We start from the raw sequence: 25262 nt of genomic DNA on the forward strand, positions 1-25262 counted from the left end.
TTCCGGCTTCACTGGTGCCCTTTTGAGTGCTTTCGGCCTCTGTAGGGAAGCTGATCATGCGCTCGCTCACGTGCTCCAAGATGGTAACTGGACCTAAGATGGCGACCACCGACCTGCGGTCCAATCCTCTGTTGCTGGGGATCGTAGGGGCGATCTCAAGGGATCCCTGTTCATATATATATTAATTTGGGGTGGGGAATCAAAGGTAAATCTGTTTTAAAGACTGGAAGGTGAGCAGTGGCTGAATATGAGACACAACATACCAGTACTATAAATTTGCAGAACGGCTTTCTGCTCAGGAATTATATAATAATATATTCTGGGCATATTTGTTTATAGATTTAGTTTCATTTTTTATATTCACCCTTCAGCCAAGAGGCTCAAATAATGCATATAACTCCTAAAAATTCTATTTTTATGCCTTCAATCCAAGGTACTGTTGGAAAGAAAGTATATAAAGGGGCTTTTGATTTAGTCTATCCATTGGTGGGATTACTCTTTTAAAACAGAACAGATGAGACCAGTTTGGAGAAGATTGATTGTATTTACTACTATAATATAAAGCAAATAAGCAGCCTATGATTCAAATTCTATGCTCAACTGTAAGTAAAATAAATTTCAAATTTAGTTTGGTTTCCGGTGATTTCATGGACATACCGTATTCATGTCATTTATCTCATTTTGCTCTTTTCACATGTCAATTATATCTTTTGGATTCCCTCATTGGTCTCTGATTCCAGTTCCAACCAGGTTTTGGAGATCATCCAAGATCAGTTAAGTATTTCCGTGAAATGCTGAATTTGGGAGAATATGGGACATAATTGCAGAGTTAATCTGTCTAAGTGAAGAGAGTGCTTCAAACTATGGGAGCCATGAAATGGTAGCAGGTTGTTAATTATTATATTCATTAGTGTTGCATTTTAGTTACAAGGGAAGCGAGGAGGTGCCTCTGTTACTTTGGGTCTCTGATGAAAAATAACTTGGTTATATCATATGTATGGAGAGGGGGTTATTCTTGCTGCCTTTATGCATCAAAAAGCTTTAAGACATTTCTCCCAATTTCCAAAATCTCTTTTTTTTACAAACAAAAACATTTCCTGGAAATGTGGAAACATAAGCATAAATGTAAGATTAAGCTTGGCTATTATGTTAATGAGAGCAGGGAAATTTTCAGAAGTACTTCTTTCTTTCTGATGGAATGCTGGCATAAAAAGGTGCTCATATTTAGTGATTGGATTACTATATATGTATCTATATTGTATGCGTATGCATGCATGCAAAGTAGAGAGACAGGAGGGAGAATGAGATTGAAGAATTAGGATGAATCTACATAATCAATAATCCATGAAACCAAATACAATCTGCCAGCTTTGTATAACTGGATTCATCTTTGTTTGTTCATTTTTGTTCTTGCAGCCCATGATGGGTGTATATGAGGCAACTTGCCAAGAAGCCAGATGGTCATAAATATGACTGGTCATCAACATTAAATTTATGGAACCTTTAAACAGCCCATAAACCAAGGAGGATTTTAAGTTCCATAAAATGTTACTGGCGCCTCAAACCAAAGCATTCCACATATCACTGAAACACATTTTCCAATATAATTATTTTTTACATTGACAAATTTCTACTGATTGGGCATTTACAAAACACTTCTTTGTAGTTGAGTTAAAATGTATTTATGTATGCAAATATGCAGTATGTAGGGATGGTGATGGGAAGACATGAGTTTTTAAACTGGATCAGAAGAACGGTGTGGGCATAGGATAGATGTTATCTAACCATCTGCCATCATGTCTGATCTTGTTTCTGCATTTCTTGCAGAAAACGTTCTTCAATGATGTCAACTGAATATGTGCAGACATCACAAGATAATCTGAGACAGATTGGATGGGCAAGAGACTTGCTGTAACCATTTGGGTCAGTTTTAGGAGGTGATGGTCATTGTTGGTGGTTTTAGAGAAAAGGTCTTTTTATTATGAAGTCTGTCCATTGACACACACTTTCTCCTTAGTGCCACCCATCCCCACTTTTTCCTTTTCCCTAAGTAGAACATCTGTTTCTCATGAAACTTGATAGACGGCACCTTCTGGTGACATATCATATGCTAGATGGAGAGGCATGGATAGAGGGTTGTTTGTTTGTTTCTTTCTTTCTTTTAAGGTCCACTTTCTAAGGAATCTTTGGCTATGGTATATTAAACTTTAAAAGTATTTTCAAGACTTTGTTAATCCAACGATTATGTTTCATGATACAAAATTGATGTTAATGTGACTCTTTGATGGTAGCTATCTATTCTATTAAAAATATCCCAACAACCCACAGATGATCTTTCTGAGAAGCTGCTCAAAAGTTGTGAACTCAAGAGGATACCAAAAAAAGGGAAGACTCATCAAATTTCTCAGAAAAAATGATCTGGAACAGAGAAAACCAAAGAGAAAAGATACACCACAATAAAGTCTCCTCCACCAATAGCAGGTTAGCATTGCTGACTATTGCCATGATACTACATGGAATTTTAACTTAATAACAGCATCACTTTTACTTGTGGTTCCCCAACTTTAACATATTGTATGTAATATTTGTTTGTCAAACTTATTGATTATGTGCCATCAAGTCATTTTTGACATAAGCCATGTTCAAATATTTTCTAAAGAGGATTTAGCAGCCATTAGTACAGGAATGGAACTGCCTGCTTCAGTTACATATTATTGTATTAAAGTGAAAATAAACATTATCCTTTGCTTAGCTGAATATCTTGATAAAACAGGCTTCTAGATCACATGCAGTCTCTTGGAAGATAGAGAATAGACACAGAAGACACAGTGCATGCTAACATTGTAGATAGGTTAGATGCTGTAGTGTTTTTCTTTTTTTGCTATAATAGGTTGTTGTGATGTTCTGTACGTCAATTATCCAAACAGCATACTAACGTCTTAACTTCTAGTATACTAACAGTATCATAGTTCTCTCTTGATCCTTCCAAGCTTCTGGGATTACTTTGCATTTCAGCTTCTATATTTAGATTGCAAAATTCAGGTAACTGCTAGATGCCACAAATTTATGCAGAGTTTTCTGTATCTCTTTCCATATGATTCTCTCAGACTTTCCAACCCAAATATGTTAGCTCTACTTTGGAATGGAATGGAATAGAATTCTTTATTGGCCAAGTACGATTAGACACACAAGGAATTTGTTTCCAGTGTATGTTCTCATGTACATACAACAATAGTGATAAGCAAGTTATGCCATAAGAAGATAACAAGGGAATAGGGAAGATGACAATATGATAGTAATACTGCCTTTTAGATAGATTGACAGTGTTGTAGGAATTAATTGCTTAGCAGAATAATGCATGGGAGAAAAACTGTTCTTGTGTCTAGTTGTTCTTGTGTGCAGTGCCCTATAGCATTGTTTTGAGGGTAGAAGTTGAAACTGTTTATGTCCAGGATGCAAGGGATCTATAGATATTTTTACAGCCCTCTTTCTGGCTTATGCAGTATACAGGTCCTCAATGGAAGGCAAATTAGTAGTAATTGTTTTTTCTGCAGTTCTAATTATCCATTGAAGTCTATGTTTGATTTGATTGGCTGCAGAGCCAACCAGAACGTTATAGAGGTGCAGATGACAGACCTCTGTAGTTCCGCTGTAGAACTATATCAGCAGCTCCTTGGGCAGCCTGAGCTATCTGAGTTGGCGCAGGAAGAACATTCTTGATTGTGCTTCTCCCCCCACCCCTGTTTTATTTTATTTATATAACATATAAAAAATTTAATTTCCATCAAACAATATGTGATCGGAGTAAGGTGTCACGATCCACATATTTGCTATAATATTCATCACATACTATTGATAATATAATAACTTAATATATCTTCTTTAACAACTCTCCATTTTAGCATTTCCTCTTTTATATCTCTTTCTTTCTAACTTCTGTTTCCATTGTCTAGCCATTGATAAAATACGTCCCATATCAAAAATATTCAGTTTTCTTCTTTGTCCTTAATAGTAAGCATTCATGTATCCATTTCTGTGCATTCCTAGTATTTTCTTAATTACATTCTCATTTGCGGAATCTCATCATTTTTCCATTGGTATACAATACAATTCTGGCTGCAGTTAATATATGTAAACGCAGATATATAGTACTTTTATCATAATTTTCCAGTATAATGCCGCACAAAAATGTCTCTAGTTTCAAATGTTTTATCATTTTTTTGAACCAAGTATTCATTTTTGTCCAATATTTTTAACTTTTGGGCATGTCTACCACATATGGTATATGATCAATGATTGATTACACTTCCAGCATATGTAGTTGACATAGTTAATTATATTTCTATCTCATAATTTCTGCCATTTATCTAATTCTATTACATATCCAAAGTTCTTAGACCAAGCAATCATTGTCTCCTTTACCTGCTCTATTTCAAGTTTAATACATAAAATAATAATATATTTATCAGTTTTTCATCCATTCCAGTTAATATCTGGTCTAATTCTGTTAACTCTTTGTTAAAACCATACATTTTAGCATCTTTCTCTTAATATAGATTAGATTAGATTAGATTTGTTTTTATTTATATGCCGCCCTATTCCCTGCAGGGACTCAGGGCGGCGAACACTCAGTGGGAAGGGGAACACACAAGTACAAACAAGCATTTAAATAGCCAACAGTCACACAAGTCGAGAGGGGAAGGGAGCGTCATCAACCCTAGGCCTGCCACACAGCCAGGTTTTAACGCTTTTTGGAAGGCCTGGAGAGGGGTGAGGGTCCGGATCTCTGCGGGGGAGTTTTGTTCCAAGGGCCGTAGCTGCCACAGAGAAGGCCTTCCCCTGGTCATAGCCAGATGGCATTAGCTGGTAGACGGAACCTGGAGGAGGCCAACCCTGTGCGATCTAATGGGTCTTTGGGAGGTAATTGGCAGCAGGTGGTCTCTCAAGTACCAAGGTCCAATACCACGAAGGGCTTTATAAGTGATAACTAGCACCTTGAAGCGTATCCGGAGACTGATCAGAAGCCAGTGCAGCTCGCAGAGGATAGGTGTAACGTGGGTGTATCGAGGTACACCCACAATCGCTCGCGTGGCTGCATTCTGGACGAGTTGAAGTCTCCGAACTCTTCAAGGGCTGCCCCATGTAGAGCGCATTGCAGTAGTCCAGTCTTGAAGTCATGAGGGCATGAGTGACTGTTGCGAGTGCCTCCCGGTTCAGGTAGGGACGCAATTGGTGCACCAGGTGAACCTGGGCAAATGCCCCCCTGTTCACAGCCGACAAATGATGTTCTAAAGTCAGCTGTGGGTCCAGGAGGACTCCCAAGTTGCGAGCCCTGTCTGAGGGGCATAGAATTTCACCCCCAGCCTGAGTGATGGAATGCTAACCAAATTTTTGGGAGGGAAACACAGCAGCCACTCGGTCTTGTCTTGATTGAGCACAAGCTTGTTAACCCCCATCCAGACCCTGACAGCCTCCAGGCACTGGCACATCACGTCGACTGCTTCACTGAGTTGGCACGGGGCGGACAGATACAACTGAGTATCATCCGTGTATTGATGGTATTTTATCCCATGCCGTTGAATGATCTCACCCAGTGGCTTCATGTAGATGTTAAACAGAAAGGGGGATAGGACCAAACCCTGAGGGACCCCATATTTCAGGGGCCTAGGGGTTGACCTCTGCCCCCCGACCAACACCAACTGCGACCTGTCCGAGAGGTAGGAGGAGAACCACCGAAAAATGGTGCCTCCCACCCCCACTCTCGTAACCGTCGCAGAAGGATACCATGGTCAATGGTATCGAAGGCTGCTGAGAGGTCAAGAAGCACTAGGATGGATAGCCTCTATCCCTGGCTCTCCAGAGATCATAGGTCAGTGCGACCAAAGCGGTTTCCGTGCTGTAGCCAGGACTGAACCCAGACTGAAAGGAGTCCAGATAATCGGCTTCATCCAAGGACCGTCGGAGTTGAGAGGCTACCACTTTCTCAACAACCTTCCCAATAAAGGGGAGGTTGGAGACTGGACGGTAGTTGTTCAAATGGCTGGATCCAGCGATGGCTTCTTCAGGAGGGGTCTCACCACTGCTATCTTCAATGCCGGTGGGAAGAAGCCCTCCCGAAGAGAGGCATTCACCATCGCCTGGATCCAGCTCCGTGTCACCTCCTTGCTGTTCGGGACCAGCCAGGAGGGGCACGGGTCCAGTATACACGTGGCAGCACTCACCGCTCCCATGGTCTTGTCCACTTCATCAGGGCAACAGGTTGAAAGTCAGTCCAGAGATGTCGTTCAAGACCTTCCCCCGGTATCCCGTGGCTCTGCGCAATTGGAGTCCAGGTCCATCCGAAGCCGAGCAACTTTGTCCTGAGGAACTGGATATATTCCTCTGCTCTACCTTGTAAGGGGTTATCCGCAACCCTCATATTTAGGAGGGAGCGGGTCACCCTAAACAAGGCGGCAGGACGGGACTCAGCGGACGCTATCAGAGCGGCAATGTAGTTGTTCTTGGTTGTCTGTATTGCCGAGAGGTATGCTCCGATGCAAGCTTTTAATAGTGCTCGGTCTGACTCAGATTTACTGGACCTCCAGCGGCGCTCTAGGCGTCTCTTTTGGCACTTCATCTCCCGGAGGTCCTCGGTAAACCAAGGGGCCCTCCTGGATCCACCGCCGCAGATTGGCCGTAAAGGTGCAATCCGGTGGAGAGCCTCAGACGCCGCAGAGTTCCAAGTAGCAACTAAGGTCTCCACCGGGCTGTGGGTGAGAGTATCAGGCATAACTCCAAGCGCCGTCTGGAAACCCTGGGGATCTATAAGACGCCTGGGGTGGAACCACCTAATCGGTTCCTCCTCCCTACAGCGGGGGATTGGTCTCCGAAAGTCGAGCCTCAGTAGGAAGTGGTCCGACCATGACAGGGGCAAGATCTCACTACCCCTCAGACCAAGATCACAACTCCACTGCTCCGAGAGAAATATGAGGTCGAGTGTGTGACCTGCTGAGTGAGTTGGACCCTGGATTACTTGGGTCAAGCCCATGGCTGTCATGGAAGCCATGAACTCCTGTGCTCCATCAGAGCGTTCACCGAGCAAAGGCAGATTGAAGTCCCCCAGTATCATAAGTCTGGGGAACTCAACTGCCAGTTCGGCTACTGACTCGAGGAGCAAGGGAGGGCTGTTGTCACGCTGTTGGGAGGTAGGTACATTAACAACAAGCCCACTTGACCCGCAAGGTCCATCTTCACCAGCAAGGACTCACACCCGACAAGTTCCGGAGCAGGGATCCTATGAGGAGCTAAGGACTGCTGAATAACAATGGCCACTCCCCCGCCCCTTCTTTGGGGTCCCGGTTGATGAAGCACCTGAAAACCCTCTGGGCACATTTCGGTGAGGGGGACTCCTCCCTCTGGGCCCAGCCAGGTTTCAGTAATACATGCCAGGTCTGCCCCCTCGTCTATAATTAGGTCCTGGACGAGGGGAGCCTTGTGAACCACAGACCTGGCATTTAGTAACAGCAACCTGAGACCAGGGTCCTGACTACTCGCGCCATCTGGCCTTGGAGTGGAACTCACAGGGCCAAAGGAGGATCCCTTTGACATAGGGAGCCCTCCTTCCCCGGTAATGGCCCGCCCTGAAGTTCCCACCATATCTGCCCCCCCCAATATGACCCCAATATTCCGGCCCACTCCCGCATCTGTGGTCCCTCCACCCTCTCCCCCTGCCACTGAATTCACCGGCAGGCCCTTCGACACACACATCCGAGGGCCGGAACCAGGCCTGGGTCCCCCTGACACTTCTGCCAGAGCACTCAGTGCAAGAGGCACCCAGCTAAACTCCTGGACTACCAAACATACCCATACATACAATCAATCAATCCCCACAATACAAATTAAAAACAGAAAACAGCAATATAATAATAAAGTGGAACATCAATCAATCACAATCATACTACACACTCCCCATACATTAAAATTATAAAAATTGTAACAATTACCAATATATAAAAATTATAGTCTGCGCAATATCGCCAATTATATAGCCCGAAGAGGCCTAAAAGGGTGGTATCCAAGCCTCCCATACAAGTGTCTGAAGTCCAGAAAATAATAGTGGGGCATATGATGATAACCCAGCAGTAGTCCAGAGGAAGCCAGGAAAGTCTGTGAAGCAAGCAGGCCGCAGGCGATAAATGATGGCGAAAGTTGTAGGGCCAGCCATAGGCGACGGCGGCCAGCAACAACCCCCCCCATCGGAAACAGAGAACATCCAGGAGCCAGGGAAACCCTATGGTAAAGGGGGGGAACCCCCACTCCCAGCTGTACCGTGACACTCCCGGTGTAGGCAGCCCGTCGGTAGGCCATCAGGATAGCAACCCCACCCCCACCCTCACCCTAACCCTAACCTTAACCTAACCTAACTTAAACTAACCCCACCCTATTCTAATCTAGCCCTACCCTGTCCCTAGCCTGACCCTACAGCAGCACAACAGCAGAAGGAGGCGTCAGACAACCTGGGGGGGGGTCGGGTCCCCCCAAACAGTCACTGACAGCTGCTTCCATGGCAGCCAAGATGGTCTCAGCCCACTCTTCCAGGCTCCAGCAGGTGTCCTCGGCCCCAACAGTTGGGAAGTCCCCGCCGCCCCTCGCTACAGGTGGCACTACAAAGTTTGCAAGATGGTTAGTTCAATTCGCCTAGCTACTTGAGTAATGACCCAAAAAACTCCACAGTATCCTCTCTGGATATTTGTAGTGCTTAACGGCAGTCACAGAAGGGTCGGGGCCCTCAGAAACCCTAGCTAGCAGGCAGCAGAGCCCCTCCAAACCGCTGAGCCGGAGGGCAATCTCAGGGCAATCTCAGGCCGTGATGTTCTCGATTGGCCTCAATAACCACGGCAGTCACACAGGAGCTCCAGCAAAATCAACCCCCCCAGGGTCAAAACTCCTCTAGGGCAGCTGGGCTGCGGCGCTCCCAAGCCGCCGCGTCGTTCACACACAGCCCCGGCATCCACAGGCGTCCTCAGCAGCGCTGGCTGCGATGTTCCCAAGCGGCCATGGCGTTCCTGGGTGGCCTCAGTAATTGCAGTCAGAGGATCCATCCCGACAGCGGGCCGCAGCATTTTCAAACCGTTCCCAGAAACTGCGGCGTTCCCAGCTGGTCTCAACAGTCACGGAGTGCGGATGAAGGCTTCAGCGAAATCTCCCGACCAGCTGAGCTGTGGTAGCTTCAAACAATGTTGGCGTCGGTGTCTTTGGCATCTTTTTGCCCGGCAGCTCTGGAGAGTAGATATCACTCCAGTTCACTGCCGGCAGCAACACCTTGATAAAATGTTCGTTCTCAGCCTTTCAATTGGGCTGGTTCCCGGGCGCCGTTTCGTCTCTTCCAGGCCAGTTATTCTTAGGCAAAGCCGGAGCAGAAAGCTCGGCAGACATCTTCCTTGCTCATGCGCAGTTGAACAATATGTTTGTATCTGCATGTGTGGCCACCATGCAATGTCCATTGTTACAGTTTCAAACGAAACCAGAAAAACAAGAGGCCACACTGTGAGTAGAATGGGTCTCTTTACTAGAGTCTCAGCTTGGCATGTGGTTCCTGGATGCTCCCAGCTGGTTCCAACAAGTACTCTTGCAGCAGCCCAGTTGCTCCCTGGCCAACTCCAGCAAATACTTTTTGAGCCCAGTTCCAGCAAGCACTCTTTGAGCCCAATTGCTCTCTGGCTGGTTTCAGCAAGTACTGTTCAGGCATGGATGGCTTCTGAACCAACCACAGTTGGCTTGCCTTCCTGGCTCCTCTCCCAGCAAGAGTCCCATCACCTGACACCATCTGTGTCCCCATGCATCTCCCTCCCTACGCATGTGTGGAAACTCTGAAACAGTGCATTGTGGCCACTTTGAACCACAATGGCCACTTTGAACCACTTTCTCTGACGTTGATAGGTGTCTCCTTCTACCAAAGGGAACATATCTGGAGAGAACTAGCACATACACAGATTAGTGGATCCGAGTCCTCTCCCAGGTATCCTGCCTAGGCTTCAAGGAATTTTCCTTATGAAACTTGTTGATCAGTTTTCTGCCCATACATTTTGGCTCTTCACTCATGAGGCCTCAATCATGGGTACCCTTTCCAATGAGCTAAGTATTGCAGCTCCCTCCCATTCACCTGACAATTTAATATGTGGCCTATTTCATAGTGGGTGTCTCCATCCACCATTATGGGTCTGGTCAGGTGTCGGGTTGAGGGTCTACTGCTTGATGCCACGACCGGCTTCAGCAGACTGATGTAGAAGACTTGACGGACCTTCTCCGGTAGGGGTGGGAGTTTTAACAGAACTGTTACAGGGTTTATTATTTTAATTTAATTTATTAGATTTATAGGCTGCCCAATCCCGAAGGACTCCGGGTGGCTTACACAGAACAAGAAAGAAAAACAAACAAAATAAAATAAAAATGAAGATTAAAATTCTCCAACACGCATACATTCAAGTTGGGGCTGGACCCTACATAATAAGGTCAACAGCCCCAGGCCTGCTGGAACAGCCAGGTTTTAACAGCTTTTCTGAAGGCCATGAGGGTGGGCGAGGTCCAGAGCTCTGGGGATAGCTGATTCCAGTGCAGCTCGCGGAGGATAGGTGTAATATGGGTGTATCTTGGTACACCCAATATCGTTCACGCAGCTGCATTGCTACCTACTGGAGAGGCACCGTTCTACAGTGGTTTTCCTCTTACCTCTCTGGTAGGTCGCAGTTAGTGTTGGTTGGGGGACAGAGGTTGACCTCCAGGCCCTCAAATATGGGGTGCCGCAGGGTTCGGTCCTGTCCCCCCTCCTATGCAACATCTGGAGTGGACCTTACCCACTCTCATGGCCTTCAGGAAAGCCGTTAAAACTTGGCTGTTCTGGCAGGCCTGGGGCTGTTGACCTTAGTGTTAAGGTCCAGCCCCGATTAGAACATATGTGTTGTGAATTTTAAACTATTTTTTACTTATTTTGCTTTTCTTTTTTTTTTGTAAGCTGCCTAGAGTCCTCCAGGATTGGGTGGCCTATAAATTTAATAAATGAATGAATGAAACAGCTTGGAATAACAAAGGTTATCTTCCTGTTTACTGAACACATTTTGTGGTTAGCAAAAGCACAGTAACATTACACATTTTAGGCAAGAATATAATGGTTTATATTTAACATTGTAAAAGAATACAAAAGTAACATTTTAATATTTTATAAAAGAGTAACTTAATATTATTTCCTTCATTATTACCTGGGAACATACAGTTTAGTGCCCTTCCATGCCAATCCCCTTATGGGTTAACCATTGTCAGTTCCCTAGGAACAAGGAGTCAGTCAATAAGGTAGTTTTCAAAGTTTGGGTCAAGTCAGTTGTGCACGAGGTCAATCCCCCCTTGTGTCAGCCTCTGCTTTGCTGCTGCTTTGGATGCCATTGAACGGGGAGGGAGGCATGTATTTGGGAGGGGAATCATGATGTGCTGGAGGAAGATTCTAGATGCTGATCTGCCCATCTTACTGTGCATGTGGAGGAAGGGAGTTTCCCGCCAAGTTTAACTGTCCAGCATTCCATCCTGGTGATGAGTTTTGAAGTTATCTCCCACCTGACAGTTGGGTGCATTATAATTGGACTATGGACTGGGTGCCAAGGGGAGGGGATTGAATTATACATGATATTATTCACTTTCGCGCCTAATTAACCAGATTCAGCTTAGCTTTGCTACTGTTCATTTATAATTAGTAAAAGTACACTTGATTTCAAACAAATGGAGTTGAGTGGCTTCTTTCCTGACTATTAAATGAAGTTGCAGCTGACAATAAGCTGAGTCTCAATCGCACCCGTCCTGGAGTTAACAACTACCGAGGGGGTGCCCTCACAAGAAGAAAAGAAATGTCTTTGCATGAAAGTGACCAGGAGGAGAAGAGGGAGCAGCGGCGGGATCATCTCTAACAGAAAGACTGGCCAAACTGAGAGTGGAAGAACCTGTCCAGATAGACTTGGGGTGTGGGACAGAAAGAAGAACCTGAGAAATTACAAGCTGGGGTCACAAGAAGTAGACCAAAGAAAAACCAGCGGCTGATTGGAGTGGCACTGGAGAGGAAGACTACAAAATCTCCCACGCCATGAGGCTCCTCAAAGAGGCATGGACTGAATGTTGAATTCAAGAGAAAGCAGTGGAAAGAGAGCCGACAGAGGAGTCGGAGAAAAGGTACTCAATGCATAGCTTAAGGGAAAGTGGGGGGTTGTGCACAAGAAAACCCGGAACCAGCCTCCCCCCCCCTGCGGCTAGAGACATTCAAAGAGCAGGGGGGGGGCAGGCGACGCCGGATGGCAAAGGACCCACCCTTAAGCGTAAATATGATGGAGACCCCAAAAGTCTTGGGCTGTTTATTACTCAGGTCTGGAATTATATGGAAATATATGGACCTGAATTAGAGACAGATGAAACTAAAGTAAGAATGGTATTATTGGCTTTGGAGAAGAAAGCGGCCGAATGGATGGTTGGGCTACATAATGCAACTCCCCTCTCCTGAGGAATTTTGATGAATTTATGGCAGCCATGAGAAGAAGGTTCGGTGACCCTTTGACCGAGCATCATGCTCGGCTGAAATTTACGGCGCTTAAATAGGGAAAGAACACTGTGCCAGATTATGTGCAAGAATTTCAGGAATTATCAGCCTATATGAGGGGGTGGTCAGAAAGGCCTTGCTGGATCAGTTCACTGATGGCTTAGATAAGAATGTTTACCAGCAATGCATAAACAGACGCCTTCCCCGTCGTTTAGCAGTTTCGTAGGAAAACGCGGCAGACGTGGAATTGGATTTGGCCAGGATGCATTGCATGAGAGAGGGAGATGTGGAGAAATCCCCCCCAATTCCTAAACCCCCCTCCTGCCCCAGGAGTGAGGGCAGGGGAGGTTTCGCAGGCAAAGCCAAGCCTTTCACTTGTTTCCGCTGTGGAAAGGAGGGCATCGTGCTGTGAATTGCCGCGTCAAATTGGCTCAATCTGCTCCACCCCCCTGGAGGGGGGAAGCCGGAGAAAACTCCAAGCAAGAGGAGGAAAGCTGCGTTCGCTGCTGAGAATATTTCCTGATGCTTCGAGCCATAGGAGGAGGAGGGAGGCATGTGCACCAGCTCGTCTGACGAATCTGATGATGAAAATTCTCATCGCTGGATAAGTTCCCAAGCTGGCCCTATGCTTATCCCAATTGAGCTTAGGGTGCCCTCTTCTGGCGCAACAGAGAAACTTTTAGCACTCCTAGATTCTGGGTGTTCCCGATGCATGATAAGCCCTGCAATGGTGGAAAAACTGGGCTTGAAATTAAGGACTTTGAAAACCCCTATTGTTTTTTGACAAATTGATGGTTCTATTGCGGGAGGTGGCCCTGCTCATTTTTCTACAGAACCCATGGAGATGAGGATGGGTACCCACCAGGAATTAATAACATTTATTGTAGCGCCTGGGATGGACCGACCCCTTATTTTAGGAGTCCCCTGGCTCCGTAGATGGAACCCACACATAAACTGGAGAGAGGGTTGGTTATGTATTCGAACAACCACACCCCTTGAGGAGAAAGTTGAATCTCCAGATGCTGATACTAATACCCCCACATTGGCAGCCAGAGGGCAGGAGAGAATTGAGGGGGAGGAACAAATTCCAAAGGAATATTGGGACCTCAAGGATGTTTTTAGTGAAAAATCTTCTGATAAATTACCCCCCCAGGCCCACGGACTGCACCATTGATATTTTACCTGGAGTGGCTTCCGGGGCGGGACCTTGCTGATGGCGGCAGCTTAACGAGCTGCCCCCGGGTTCCCGGCCGCGTTATCTGCCTAAATACCTGGTAGATAAACTCATTCTTCAGGCAAAAAAATGAGTGAGAGATCCAGCTGGCAAGAGCTTTTCTTTGAAGTTTGCAGCTTTTTTTTTTGCTGCGAACGGAAGGGGGCCCCGAAGGCTGAATCACATCTCCGCGCCAGGAACTTCTGCCTAATCACTACGGCACAAAGTAAGGAACCCCGCTTAGGACAATTTGATATATTTATTTGAGATTAATACAAGCAGAGTCCGTACCCGAGAACCTTATCTGCCTTTTTTTTTAAAAAAAAAGAAAGAGCTTTCTTTGTGCACTGGGTTTCTAAAAAAAATAAGCTCCTAAAATGGCGGGTGTCGCATTTTTAACTGTCCGGCAGAAGAAAAGATCAAAGGAACAGCCAGATAGCATTCTCTGACTAACTAGTTTTGTTTCTCTGAAGAGCTGACAAGATTTTTTTTCTTATCAACTTTTATAAGCTGTAAAAGACTCCTTGTTAATATAGAGACATTCCAAACAGAGATGAATACGAACTGTTTCATTACAATGCTAATCTTTTGAAACCTGCTTTGTCACAATGCTTTTTTCTGAAACCTTTTGAAAAACCTCTAAGAACAAATAAAGGGGGGACTTAATGCTTTCTTCTCTCGTAAGCTACATAACCGGCCAGCAGAGTTTGAATAATTGTTGAATAATTGTTTGAAGAAAAGATATAATGGCATCAAAATTAAAGTCGGGGAGACTTCTTTTTAGGAATACACCTCATGCACTTGGCACAAAGTTGCAGCTTCCATCCTCTACGCCCCTACTGTAGATTTGCTAACGAAAGAACTTTTTTTTGAGACTCTTAGAGAATTTAGAGAGCAGAATTTAGAAACCCTCAGAGAATTCAGAGAGGAGATAAAGAAATTTAATGCAGACTTATATAAGCTTGATACTAGGATTGCCAAAACAAAGGACGATATGGTAGGACTTGTAACTGTATTGACAGAATATGTTGCTGGAATGGAAGATAAGCTAGAGGTTCTTGATGAAGCCAACTAACTTGACATCCAAATTGAAGTGGTGCAACAAAAAGTTGAAAACGCAGAAAAACAAATTGTTATGATACACTACAAACAGATGGAGCTTGCATTAAGAGTCAGGGGGCTGCGTGAAAACGAACAGGAGAATTGAAGCAGATTTTCTCAGAGGCTTTTAACCATCTGTGGGAAGACCGGGGATCAACTTTGACTGGCAGATCGAAAAAATTTACCGCACCAACTCTTGGGTGGCAAAACAGAGGCAACTCCCCGAGATGTAATTATATATTTTACTACAAGAGAGTTTAGAAACATGATACTACAAGAGTCTTATAATACAAGGCTTCAAATTGGCGGACAGGACTTGATTGTCTTCAAAGAAATACCACCCCAAATGCTAAGAGCCAGGAGAGATTATGCTTTTCTAGTGGAAGAACTCAGAAACCGTCAGATACAGTATAGATGGGATGTACCATTTGGTATCATAATTACATTTCATAAGCAAAAATATCGTCTCAACTCTGTAGGGAAGCCCAAGATTTTTATCACAAGACCCTGAAGGTGGGACATCCTGAATTATCTGGATCTGGAGAAAGATACGAGAAGGACAAGATAAACAGCAAATCACACAACTACCAGACAAAAAGCACCATTTCCTTCTTCCGGAAGGGCAAGGACCAGAGAATAAAGATCTAGCCGTATGACTACCAGACGAATGGGAAACAAGGCATATTGCAACAACCTCAATAATCATCGGCCATTATCAAGGAGTTATGGTCTGAACTCTGCACAGAAGAGAAAGAAAATATTCACTATCTCAAACTGTTCGAGAACGATATAATTTGTCTGCAAGAAATTCATATCAAATCAACTGATCCAAAAATCTGTTCAACCCCGAACTTGGTCAATATTTTGTGACCTCTGCTACGGAAAAGAAAAATGGTATAGTTGTATACTTAAGAAAAGATAAGACTGAGTAATTGAAGCAGATCCCTTTGGAAGATATATCGCATTGGACCTAATTCTAGAAGGGAAAAAGACTTGATGGACAACTTCGAATTGAGAAATGTTTGGCGAGAAAGAAACGCAGAGGCATATGACTTCACCCCTTTTTCTGATGGACATCAATCTCTTTCAAGGATTGATTTTATACAAAACACTAATGATTTATTTTCTAGGGTGAAGAAGACAAAGATTGCGGCGAGGGTCCTCTTGGTCATAACCCAGTCTGGACGGAATTGGGAAGGATAGTGCAGGCAAGAAGGTCTTGGAGGTCGAATGAGAGTTTATTTAGACATGAAAAGTATATTAATGATTGTAAAAATTGCCATCTGAATACTTTGTTCTGAATGAATAAGGGTATATTCATGGAATTTGTAGGAGATGTAAGTATAGCATATATGAGAGAGTACTGATGAATATAAACAAAATACATAGACATAAACAAGGGCAAAACGAAAAAATTGGAAGAAAATCAAAAGAAAAATTTGAAATGTATCCAAATTGTGTTATAGAGGGAAGGAGGTACAAAGGGGACAAAATTAAGGGTTTAGATATAGACAGATACTTAGATAAAGATATAATGCCCCTAGTTAGAGAAGAGTACAGGCAAAAGTTGAATCAACAAATAACCTCTGGGGAAATCCTACAGGTAATCAAACAACTAAGATTAGGAACAATGTAAACTGTTAAAGTTTGTGTAATGGTAAGAAGCTGAGTTCAACGCAGAGATTTTACTGATTATTTTGTTTTTGTTTTTTTTTAAAAAATTTCCTAATATATCTTAGACTGTATTTGATAAAAACCTATACTGTACGGGCTCTGGGAAGTCAGGGGGGGGGGAAGGGAGGTGGGGCCATAGGGGGGAGGGGGGAAATATAGTATGTGCCAGATTTTAAAGTAACATGATTGCACTTGTATACTGTTGCCTTTTTAATTCTAGTGTAAAAATAAGAAACTGAATATATTGATAGATAGTAGAAATACACCGAAGGGAGGAGCAGAGGGAAAGAAGAAAAGGGGTAGAGAGGGTGGGAGAGAGGATCGGAAGGAGGGTAAAGGGAGGGAGTGTATTGGGAGAAAGGAGTGATAGAGGGGGAGGGGAAGTAGGAGAGGGGAATGTTGGAGGGGAGAAAGGAAAGTTGGAGGGGGTGAAAGAAAGGGTGTATGGAGTGTTGAAGTGGTATATTGGTTTTGTATTTTGGGGAGTATTTTTGATAAGGATGTTATGTTTATTGCTCAATGTTATATGGCCCCGGTCATGCACAGTATATATGTGACTGTATGAAATGAAAATGAAATAATAAAACTATATGATGACAATATTTTACCTGGAGTCAAGTTTCCAAAGCCCCAAATATATTCCATGTCCTGTAGAGAAATGGAGGAAATGAGGAAATTCATTGATAAGAACTTGGAAAGGGGTTTCATTGAGCCAGCAAGACCCAAAGTAGCAGCTCCAGTATTGTTCAGAGAAAGAAAGATGGCTCTCTCAGATTATGCGTGAATTTCGAAAATTTGAATGCAATCTCTGCCCAGAACCTCTACCTATTACCACTGATGAAAGACATGCTGGCCCAACTGGGGAAGGGCCGTATTTTCACTAAGTTGGACTTAAGAGAAGCATATTATAGAGTCAGAATTAAGGAGGGGGACGAATGGAAAACTGCTTTCAACTGTCCCCTTGGCTGTTTCCAATTTCGCATAATGCCGTTTGGCCTACAGGGGGCGCCAGCAGTTTTCATGCAGCTGATTAATGAGGTTTTACATGACCACCTTTACAAAGGCATTATCGTCTATTTAGATGATATCCTTATTTACACGGAAACACGTGAAGAACACGTGAAGCTGGTTCGTACAGTGCTGAAGAAACTCCAGGCGGCTGAACTCTACGCCAAATTATCCAAGTGTGAATTCCATCAGGAGAAGGTTGATTACCTGGGCTATCGCATCTCCCACAAGGGTATTGAAATGGACCCCGCTAAGGTCAAGGCAGTCACCGAGTGGGAGGCCCCTCGTACATGCAAGCAATTGCAGAAGTTTTTGGGTTTTTCTAATTTCTATCGTCAATTTATTCCCTCCTTTGCTAAGATAGGTCTCCCAATAACTAACCTCCTTAAGTCTAAAGGTGGGGTGAAACCCAAACCTAGTAAGCCGCTGGATTGGACTATGGACTGCCAAGCTGCTTTCGAGGTTAAAGTGGCTTTTTGCAGAGGAACCAGTCCTCAAACACCCGGACATGGATGCACCTTTTGTGGTCCAGGCTGACGCCAGTGACGTGGCGGTGGGAGCTGTCTTACTTCAAGCTAATAGCCAAGGAAAATTACAACTCTGCGCTTACACCTCTCGCAAACTTACCGACATGGAGAGACGTTGGGCCATTTGGGAGAAAGAAGCTTTTGTTGTTTGCTGGGCTTTGGCCAAATGGCGCCATTTTCTGGAGGGCGCCAAACACCCTTTTGAAGTATGGACTGACCATAAAAATTTGGAAGCTTTGAGAACGCCCAGAAAACTTCTCCTAAGATGTGCTGGGCTCAGCATTTCAATAGATTTAATTTTACCCTGAAATACATTCCAGGTGGGAAAAATTTTATGGCTGATGCTTTATCCAAACTTCCTCAATACAACTAAGCTCAGTGTGGTCCAGCCTGTCATTTCCGTGACGAACCTCGCTGCTCCTGTTGTCAAGCAACTTCTAAGGTAGCGGACTTTCTTTCTGACCTAAAAAAGGCCCTTACTGGAGATGACTGGTTCTGACAGCACATGAATGAATGCACTATGAGAGATGGGTTGCCTTGGATTGGGACGAAGTTATACATTCCTGCGTCCCTTAGAACCATTGTTCTTCAACGGGCTCATGACTCCCGGATGGCAGGGAATTTTGGATTCGTCAAGATTCTCCACCTCGTCAAGCGGCAATTTTGGTGGCCCTCTTTGAAAAAGGACATTGAGAAATATGTTGCCAGTTGTCCCGTTTGTGCTGCTGCTAAACGCCCTCCGGGTAAGCCCCAGGGGTTACTCCAGGCAGTGGCTCGCCACGTGGCCCCACGGAAGGAGATCTTCATGGATTTCATTGTTGAACTTCCTGAGAGTCAGGGGCACACTGTTATCTGGGTTGTTACCGACTTGTTCTCCAAACAGGTCCATTTCATCCCTTGCTCCAAGATTCCTTCTGCTAAATCTCTCGCTAAGATGTTCATCTCCCATATTTACCGCTTGCATGGGTGCCCGACCGCATCATTTCAGACAGGGGTGTTCAGTTCACCTCCCTCTTCTGGAAAGAGTTTCTGAAGCGGATTGGTTCTGCCCAGGGGTTAAGCTCCTCCCACCACCCTCAGACTAATGGGGCTTGTGAAAGGACTAATTCTGTACTAGAACAATATTTACGTTGTTTCATCAACTACCAACAGGATGATTGGGTAGATTTGTTGCCTCATGCTGAGGTGACTTCCAACAATTTCGTGCACAGAAAGATTTTGTGCCCATTCCTGAGATTCCTCGTGAGCAACCCCAAGTATCGTCGCTGTCCAAGTGGAGTGATTGCCTTCGGGACATTCCAAAAGTACTGGAATTACATTTAAAACAGTTAAAAATTGACAAAATCACCATCAGCCAAATGCAAAAAGCCGCACTGCTTGGATCTGCCCGCATATTACGAAAATACGTTACGACGTCCTAGGCCCCTGGGTGGGGCTCGACTAGTAACCAATGCCAAATCCGGCGAAACAACTGGCCACTGTGATACAATTGTATAATAATAATAATAATATAATAATAATAATAATAATAATAATAACAACAACAACAACAACAACTCCGCCGTTGCCGGTCCCAAGCCCGGATGAGAAAGGAGGAAGGTTGGGATCAGGTTGGCATCTGGTCCCGTAAAAAACCCCCCCCAACCCTACAATATGGTGAAAAAACGAATAAGAATTCCATACCGCATCGGTCGTCGCGGGTTAACAAGGGCCGCGGCGGATGTTGGGGTCCCTGGACATCCATCGACAAGTGGGCTACAAGTGGACCAGCCAACAAAACGACAAAAATATAGTGCAGATGAAAACCGTGCCATAATGGCCTGTTACTACAACTCAGAGCCAGAAAAAAGAGGATATTTAAAGCGAATGTATGAATTATGGAAACAACAATATCCAGATTCAAATGTTAGTGAACAACGACTAGCAGATCAAAGGCGATTTATTATACGGAATAAAGTGTTTAGTGAAGTTGAACATGAGGAAATTCAGGCAAATTGCAAAACCCAAAAAACAATATCACAAGCGGAAATAACTGATATTCAAGACACAACTAAAGACACTATAGTAGAACTCCCAGAAGAAGCTCTCAGGGAGGAAATAACATCACCACCACTAGAACCAGTTATCACTGAACCAACTGATGAACTAACTCAAAAACAAAAAGAATTGAAGGATAAGATCATGGAGCATTTTCTGCTTAATGAGGAAAGGCAACGTTTACCATCACTAAAAACTGTGCCTAAGAAAATTTTGGCCCCTATCATGAAAATGGTTAATGCAGTGTTTTCAACAATTGAACCGGGATCCATCTTGGAAACAAACCAGTTAATGTACAGCGCAGCTGTAATAGTCACTAACGAACTAGGCATTAAAATTAAAGTACCTAGTCACACAACAGAAAAAGCATCAAAGCCAAAGTGGAAAATCCGTCTAGAACAAAAAATCAAAAAATTAAGGGCAGATGCTAGTAACTTAAAGAACATGCATGAGCAACGGCTTAAAAAAAACAAAATCATAGATCGGCTAATCAGAAGATATAGATTGGATACAAGAAACATCAATGAAGCTGTAGAGATTGTAAAACAGCAGATAACAGCAACAGCTAGAAAAATTGAAAGATATGAGGCACGAATCATCTAATATAACAAAATCAGCAATTTCGATCAGACCAACGGCGTTTTTATCAAAGTCTTAATGTGAATGGTGACACCAAAAGTGAAAAACCAGAAAAGCAGGCCACAGTTGAATTCTGGAAAGAATTGTGGGAAAATGCAAAGGACACAACAAGGAAGCGTGGATACATGACTTTGAGAAAAGCATTGGCAACAAACAAATGCAAGTATTAGAAATAACAACTGAGATGATCAAAAATCGAGTTAAAAAGGTTAAGAATTGGACATCACCTGGAAAGGACCAATTACATGGTTTCTGGCTCAAATATCTGACCAGTTTACATGCAATATTGGCCAGGCAACTGAATGAAATTTTACAAAAGGGCCAAATTGATGAATGGTTGACAACTGGAAAAACATACTTGATTCAGAAAGATCCAACTAAAGGAACAACACCTGAAAACTATAGACCAATAACATGCTTACCACAACCTTCAAATTACTCACAGGCATTATTGCAGATAACATGATGGATTATTTGGAAACAAACAACATCTTGCCAGTAGAGCAAAAAGGCAACAAAAAGGAGCAGGGGCACAAAAGATCAGCTCCTAATTGATAAAATGATATTAGAAAATTGTAAGAACAGAAAAATGAACTTGAATATGGTCTGGATTGATTACAAAAAGGCATTTGACTCACTGCCACATAGTTGGATCATAAAATGCTTAGAAACAACTGGCATTAGCAAAAATATTACATCCTTTACTGAAAAGGCAATGAAACAATGGAGAACTGAGTTGGCAGTAGGGAATGAGAGCTACGGAATGGTTAATATCAAGCGAGGAATTTTCCAGGGTGATTCACTTTCACCTCTTCTCTTCATCATCGCAATGATCCCACTATCAGTAATCTTAAAAAAAATGAAATTAGGCTACCAAACAGCCAAAAAAGCTGAAAAAATTTCGCATTTACTATATATGGATGATTGAAACTCTATGGAAAGTCAGAAATAGAAATCCAATCATTGACAAATACAGTCCGAGTATTCAGCACCGATATTTCAATGCAGTTTGGCATGGAAAAATGCGCCACTGTATCCATAAAAAGGGGCAAAATCACTGCATCTGAGGGAATTGAAATGCCCAATGGCCAACTAATTAAATGCAAAGAAAATGAAGCCTACAAATACTTAGGCATTCTGCAGTTGGATAACATCAAGCATGGAGAAGTAAAACTATTGTCAGACGAGAGTACACCAACAGAGTTAGGAAAATTTTGAAATCTAAATTGAATGGTGGAAATACAATCAAGGCCATAAATACCTGGGCAATACCAGTTATAAGATACACAGCTGGCATAGTTAACTGGACACAAGCTGATTTGGACCTTTTGGACCGAAAAACCAGGAAACTAATGACAATGCACTACAGTTTACATCCACGTGGTGATACTGATAGACTATATCTGCCCCGAAAATCAGGTGGCAGAGGATTATTACAAGTGAAGCAAACAGTTGAAGAAGAAAAACGTGCACTGGCTGATTATTTAAAAGAAAGTCAAGAACATCTATTAATCGAAGTAAAGAACAAAAATCTACTGAAGGCCCAACAGACAAACAAGAATACAGAAAAGATGTGATAAAATCAAGAATGGAGAGTTGGCAGAACAAAGCACTGCATGGTCAATTTCTGGAAAAAATAAAAGATAAAGTGGACAGGGAACAAACTTGGTTATGGTTAAAAACAGGTACATTAAAGAAAGAAACAGAGTCACTAATCCTGGCTGCGCAAGAACAAGCTATCCGCACAAATGCCATTAAGGCCAAAATCGAAAAATCCTCTGATGATGCCAAATGCAGACTTTGCAAAGAAGCTGACGAAACTGTTGATCACATACTCAGCTGCTGTAAAAAAATCGCGCAGACTGATTATAAATTGCGGCACAATTCAGTAGCACAAATGATCCATTGGAATTTGTGCAAAAATTATAATATTAAAACAGCAACAAACTGGTGGGAACATCAGCCTGAAAAAGTCACAGAAAATCAGATGGTCAAGATCTTGTGGGATTTCCGTATACAAACCGACAAAATACTGGCGCATAATACACCAGACATCACACTGGTTGAGAAAAATAAGGTCACAATCATATACATCGCAATACCAGGTGATAGCAGGGTCGCCGAGAAGGAACATGAAAAAATCGCAAAATACCAGGACTTAAAAATCGAAATTCAACGACTATGGCACAAACCAGCAGTGGTAATTCCAGTGGTAATTGGCACACTGGGTGCTATTCCAAAAGCACTGGAATTACATTTAAAACAGTTAAAAATTGACAAAATCACCATCAGTCAAATGCAAAAAGCTGCACTGCTTGGATCTGCACGCATATTACGAAAATACGTTACGACGTTAGGCCCCTGGGTGGGGCCCGACTAGTAACCAATGCCAAATCTGGCGAAACAACTGGCCGCTGTGATACAATTGTACAATAATAATAATATATAATAATAATAATAATAATAGACTATTTGGTCAGTGGGTGTAGCAAAATTTCACAAACTGACTACCTATAATGCCATCACCGAGTTGCTATGATCATTCACTGGAAATTGTGCCAGAAGTTTGGATTTGAGTACAGCAAGACCACTGGGAACATCAGATTGAGAAGGTTCTAGAGAATGAGAAAGTCAAGATCTTGTGGTACTTCAGAATTCAGACTGACAAGCACTTGGCCCACAACACACCTGGCATAACAATAGTTGAAAAGAAAAAAAGTTAGGTTCATTGAAAATGCAATACCTGGTGGTGCACGAATTGAAGATAAGCAGGAAGAAAAAAATCACAAAACAGGGACTTGCAAATTGAAGTTGAGTGACTGTGGAAAAAGAAATAGTGTGTTGTCCCGATTGTAATTGGAGCCCTTGGAGCAATACCTAATGGGCTACCTCACTATTTGGAAATTCTAAATTTGTTGGACTTGAACATTCTGACTCTACAAAAAACCACACTACTTGGAACAGCTTATATCCTCTGATGACTTTAGCAGTTCCTAGGTTAGGACTTGAGCTGTTGAGCTACCAACCAGCCCCAAAGGCTGTGAATCTCACCCAAGATTAACCACATAATAATAATGTCAGAGAGCATTTCACCAAGGCTGCTGTTGGTGGTGCCATCTTGACAGGAGTTTAACATTGCATTGTAATATTCATTATAATTATTTTGAAGAGGGGAGTAGAAATTACTATTATCACAAGAATACAAATCTGAGCTAGTTATAACGGAAATTGTCCTATTGGTTTTTAGAGACTTGACATCAGGACGACGTTTTCAAGGCTAACCTATAGTCATTATTGGCCTCATATCCCCATTCATAACTACAGTGAAACCTGGGAAACTTCAGTGTCAGTTTTAAACCTTGCAAGCTTATTAGGTGGAAGTGCCTATCTTCTGCTCAATGTTTTTGGAGGAAACTGCTACTTTTCAATATTTTAAATTAAATACTTTATATGCCACAATTCTCAAGATCATGATGAAGATGAATAGATATCAGACTGGGTATTTGGATAGTTTTGCTATATGAGAACATGAAAATAACAGAGGAAGCAATAAGGCATATACATTCCCTAAATCTAGTGAACATTAACCCTAAAATTATTTAGCTTTTAAATATGCTAAAAAGGGTAAACTGTAATTTAAAGCATTAGTAGTTATATCTGAGAATTATGGAATTCATAGTCCTAATCTACATGGAAAGATCTATGGTAATCTAGAAAAAATATAATAAACTAATTGCATTTTTCAGATCAAAACAAATATCTTATTTATTAAGCAGGCTTTGTTTTATTCCAATATGCATGTGTCTGTGTATACATAAAAGATGAAACTACACAGTATCTTATTTCTACTGGTTATATTTCTGCAGGTATTCTTTCAGACCATTTATTTATGGGGTATGACTTCTCTGAGAAACTACCCCAAAATAATGTTCAAAAACCAGAGCAAGATTAGAAAAAAAACAGAAGGAAAAATACTCCTGCTGTAAATACACCACCTCTACTTGCAGGTAAAGCAAATCTAAACAAGAAGTCAACAGATTTAAAGTAGCATTCTATAACTTTTGAACAAAGCATTTGCATAAAGGATCTGTTTTTCTGTTTTCCTTTCTTAAAATGGGTATTCAAGTCTACAAGTATTTGGAACTGCTGATTTCAGAAGCTTCTATAGCAGTTATGTCCAATCAGCAGCCAATGGACCACTTTACCTGTACAGCTAGTGATGAATCAAAGAAGGTGTATAAGAGGCTCTCTCTGAGGGAGATGGGACATTAAGATGAAATGTAAGCAAATAAATAATAAATTAAAAAGAAGCTTATTATTTATACATTAACTATATTATGTGTTTTATATGTGGCCCAAAGCAATTCCTTTTCACTCAGTATGGACCAGACAAGTCAAAAGGTTGGACACTCGTTTTATAGCTTTCCATTATCTGGGGTTACTGCAGCAATGCATCTCAGCAGGAAAGCTGAGTAGTGTTCAGTCACTGGTACACACACAAACCTCTTTTTTT

At 42.8% G+C, this 25262-nt stretch overlaps 1 protein-coding gene across 1 annotated transcript; it reads left to right on the plus strand.

Annotated features, from left to right (window-relative positions):
* Nucleotides 1-1843: 1843 nt before the first annotated feature.
* On the plus strand, nucleotides 1844-25021 carry PPP1R17 (protein phosphatase 1 regulatory subunit 17). The gene is given in 5 exon segments (XM_032235868.1): nucleotides 1844-1866; nucleotides 1868-1923; nucleotides 2329-2412; nucleotides 24616-24756; nucleotides 24876-25021. Coding segments are annotated over 5 exon segments (450 nt in total).
* Nucleotides 25022-25262: the final 241 nt, after the last annotated feature.

This window comes from Thamnophis elegans, chromosome Z (genome assembly GCF_009769535.1).
Source record: "Thamnophis elegans isolate rThaEle1 chromosome Z, rThaEle1.pri, whole genome shotgun sequence".
Lineage (NCBI taxonomy): Eukaryota > Metazoa > Chordata > Lepidosauria > Squamata > Colubridae > Thamnophis > Thamnophis elegans.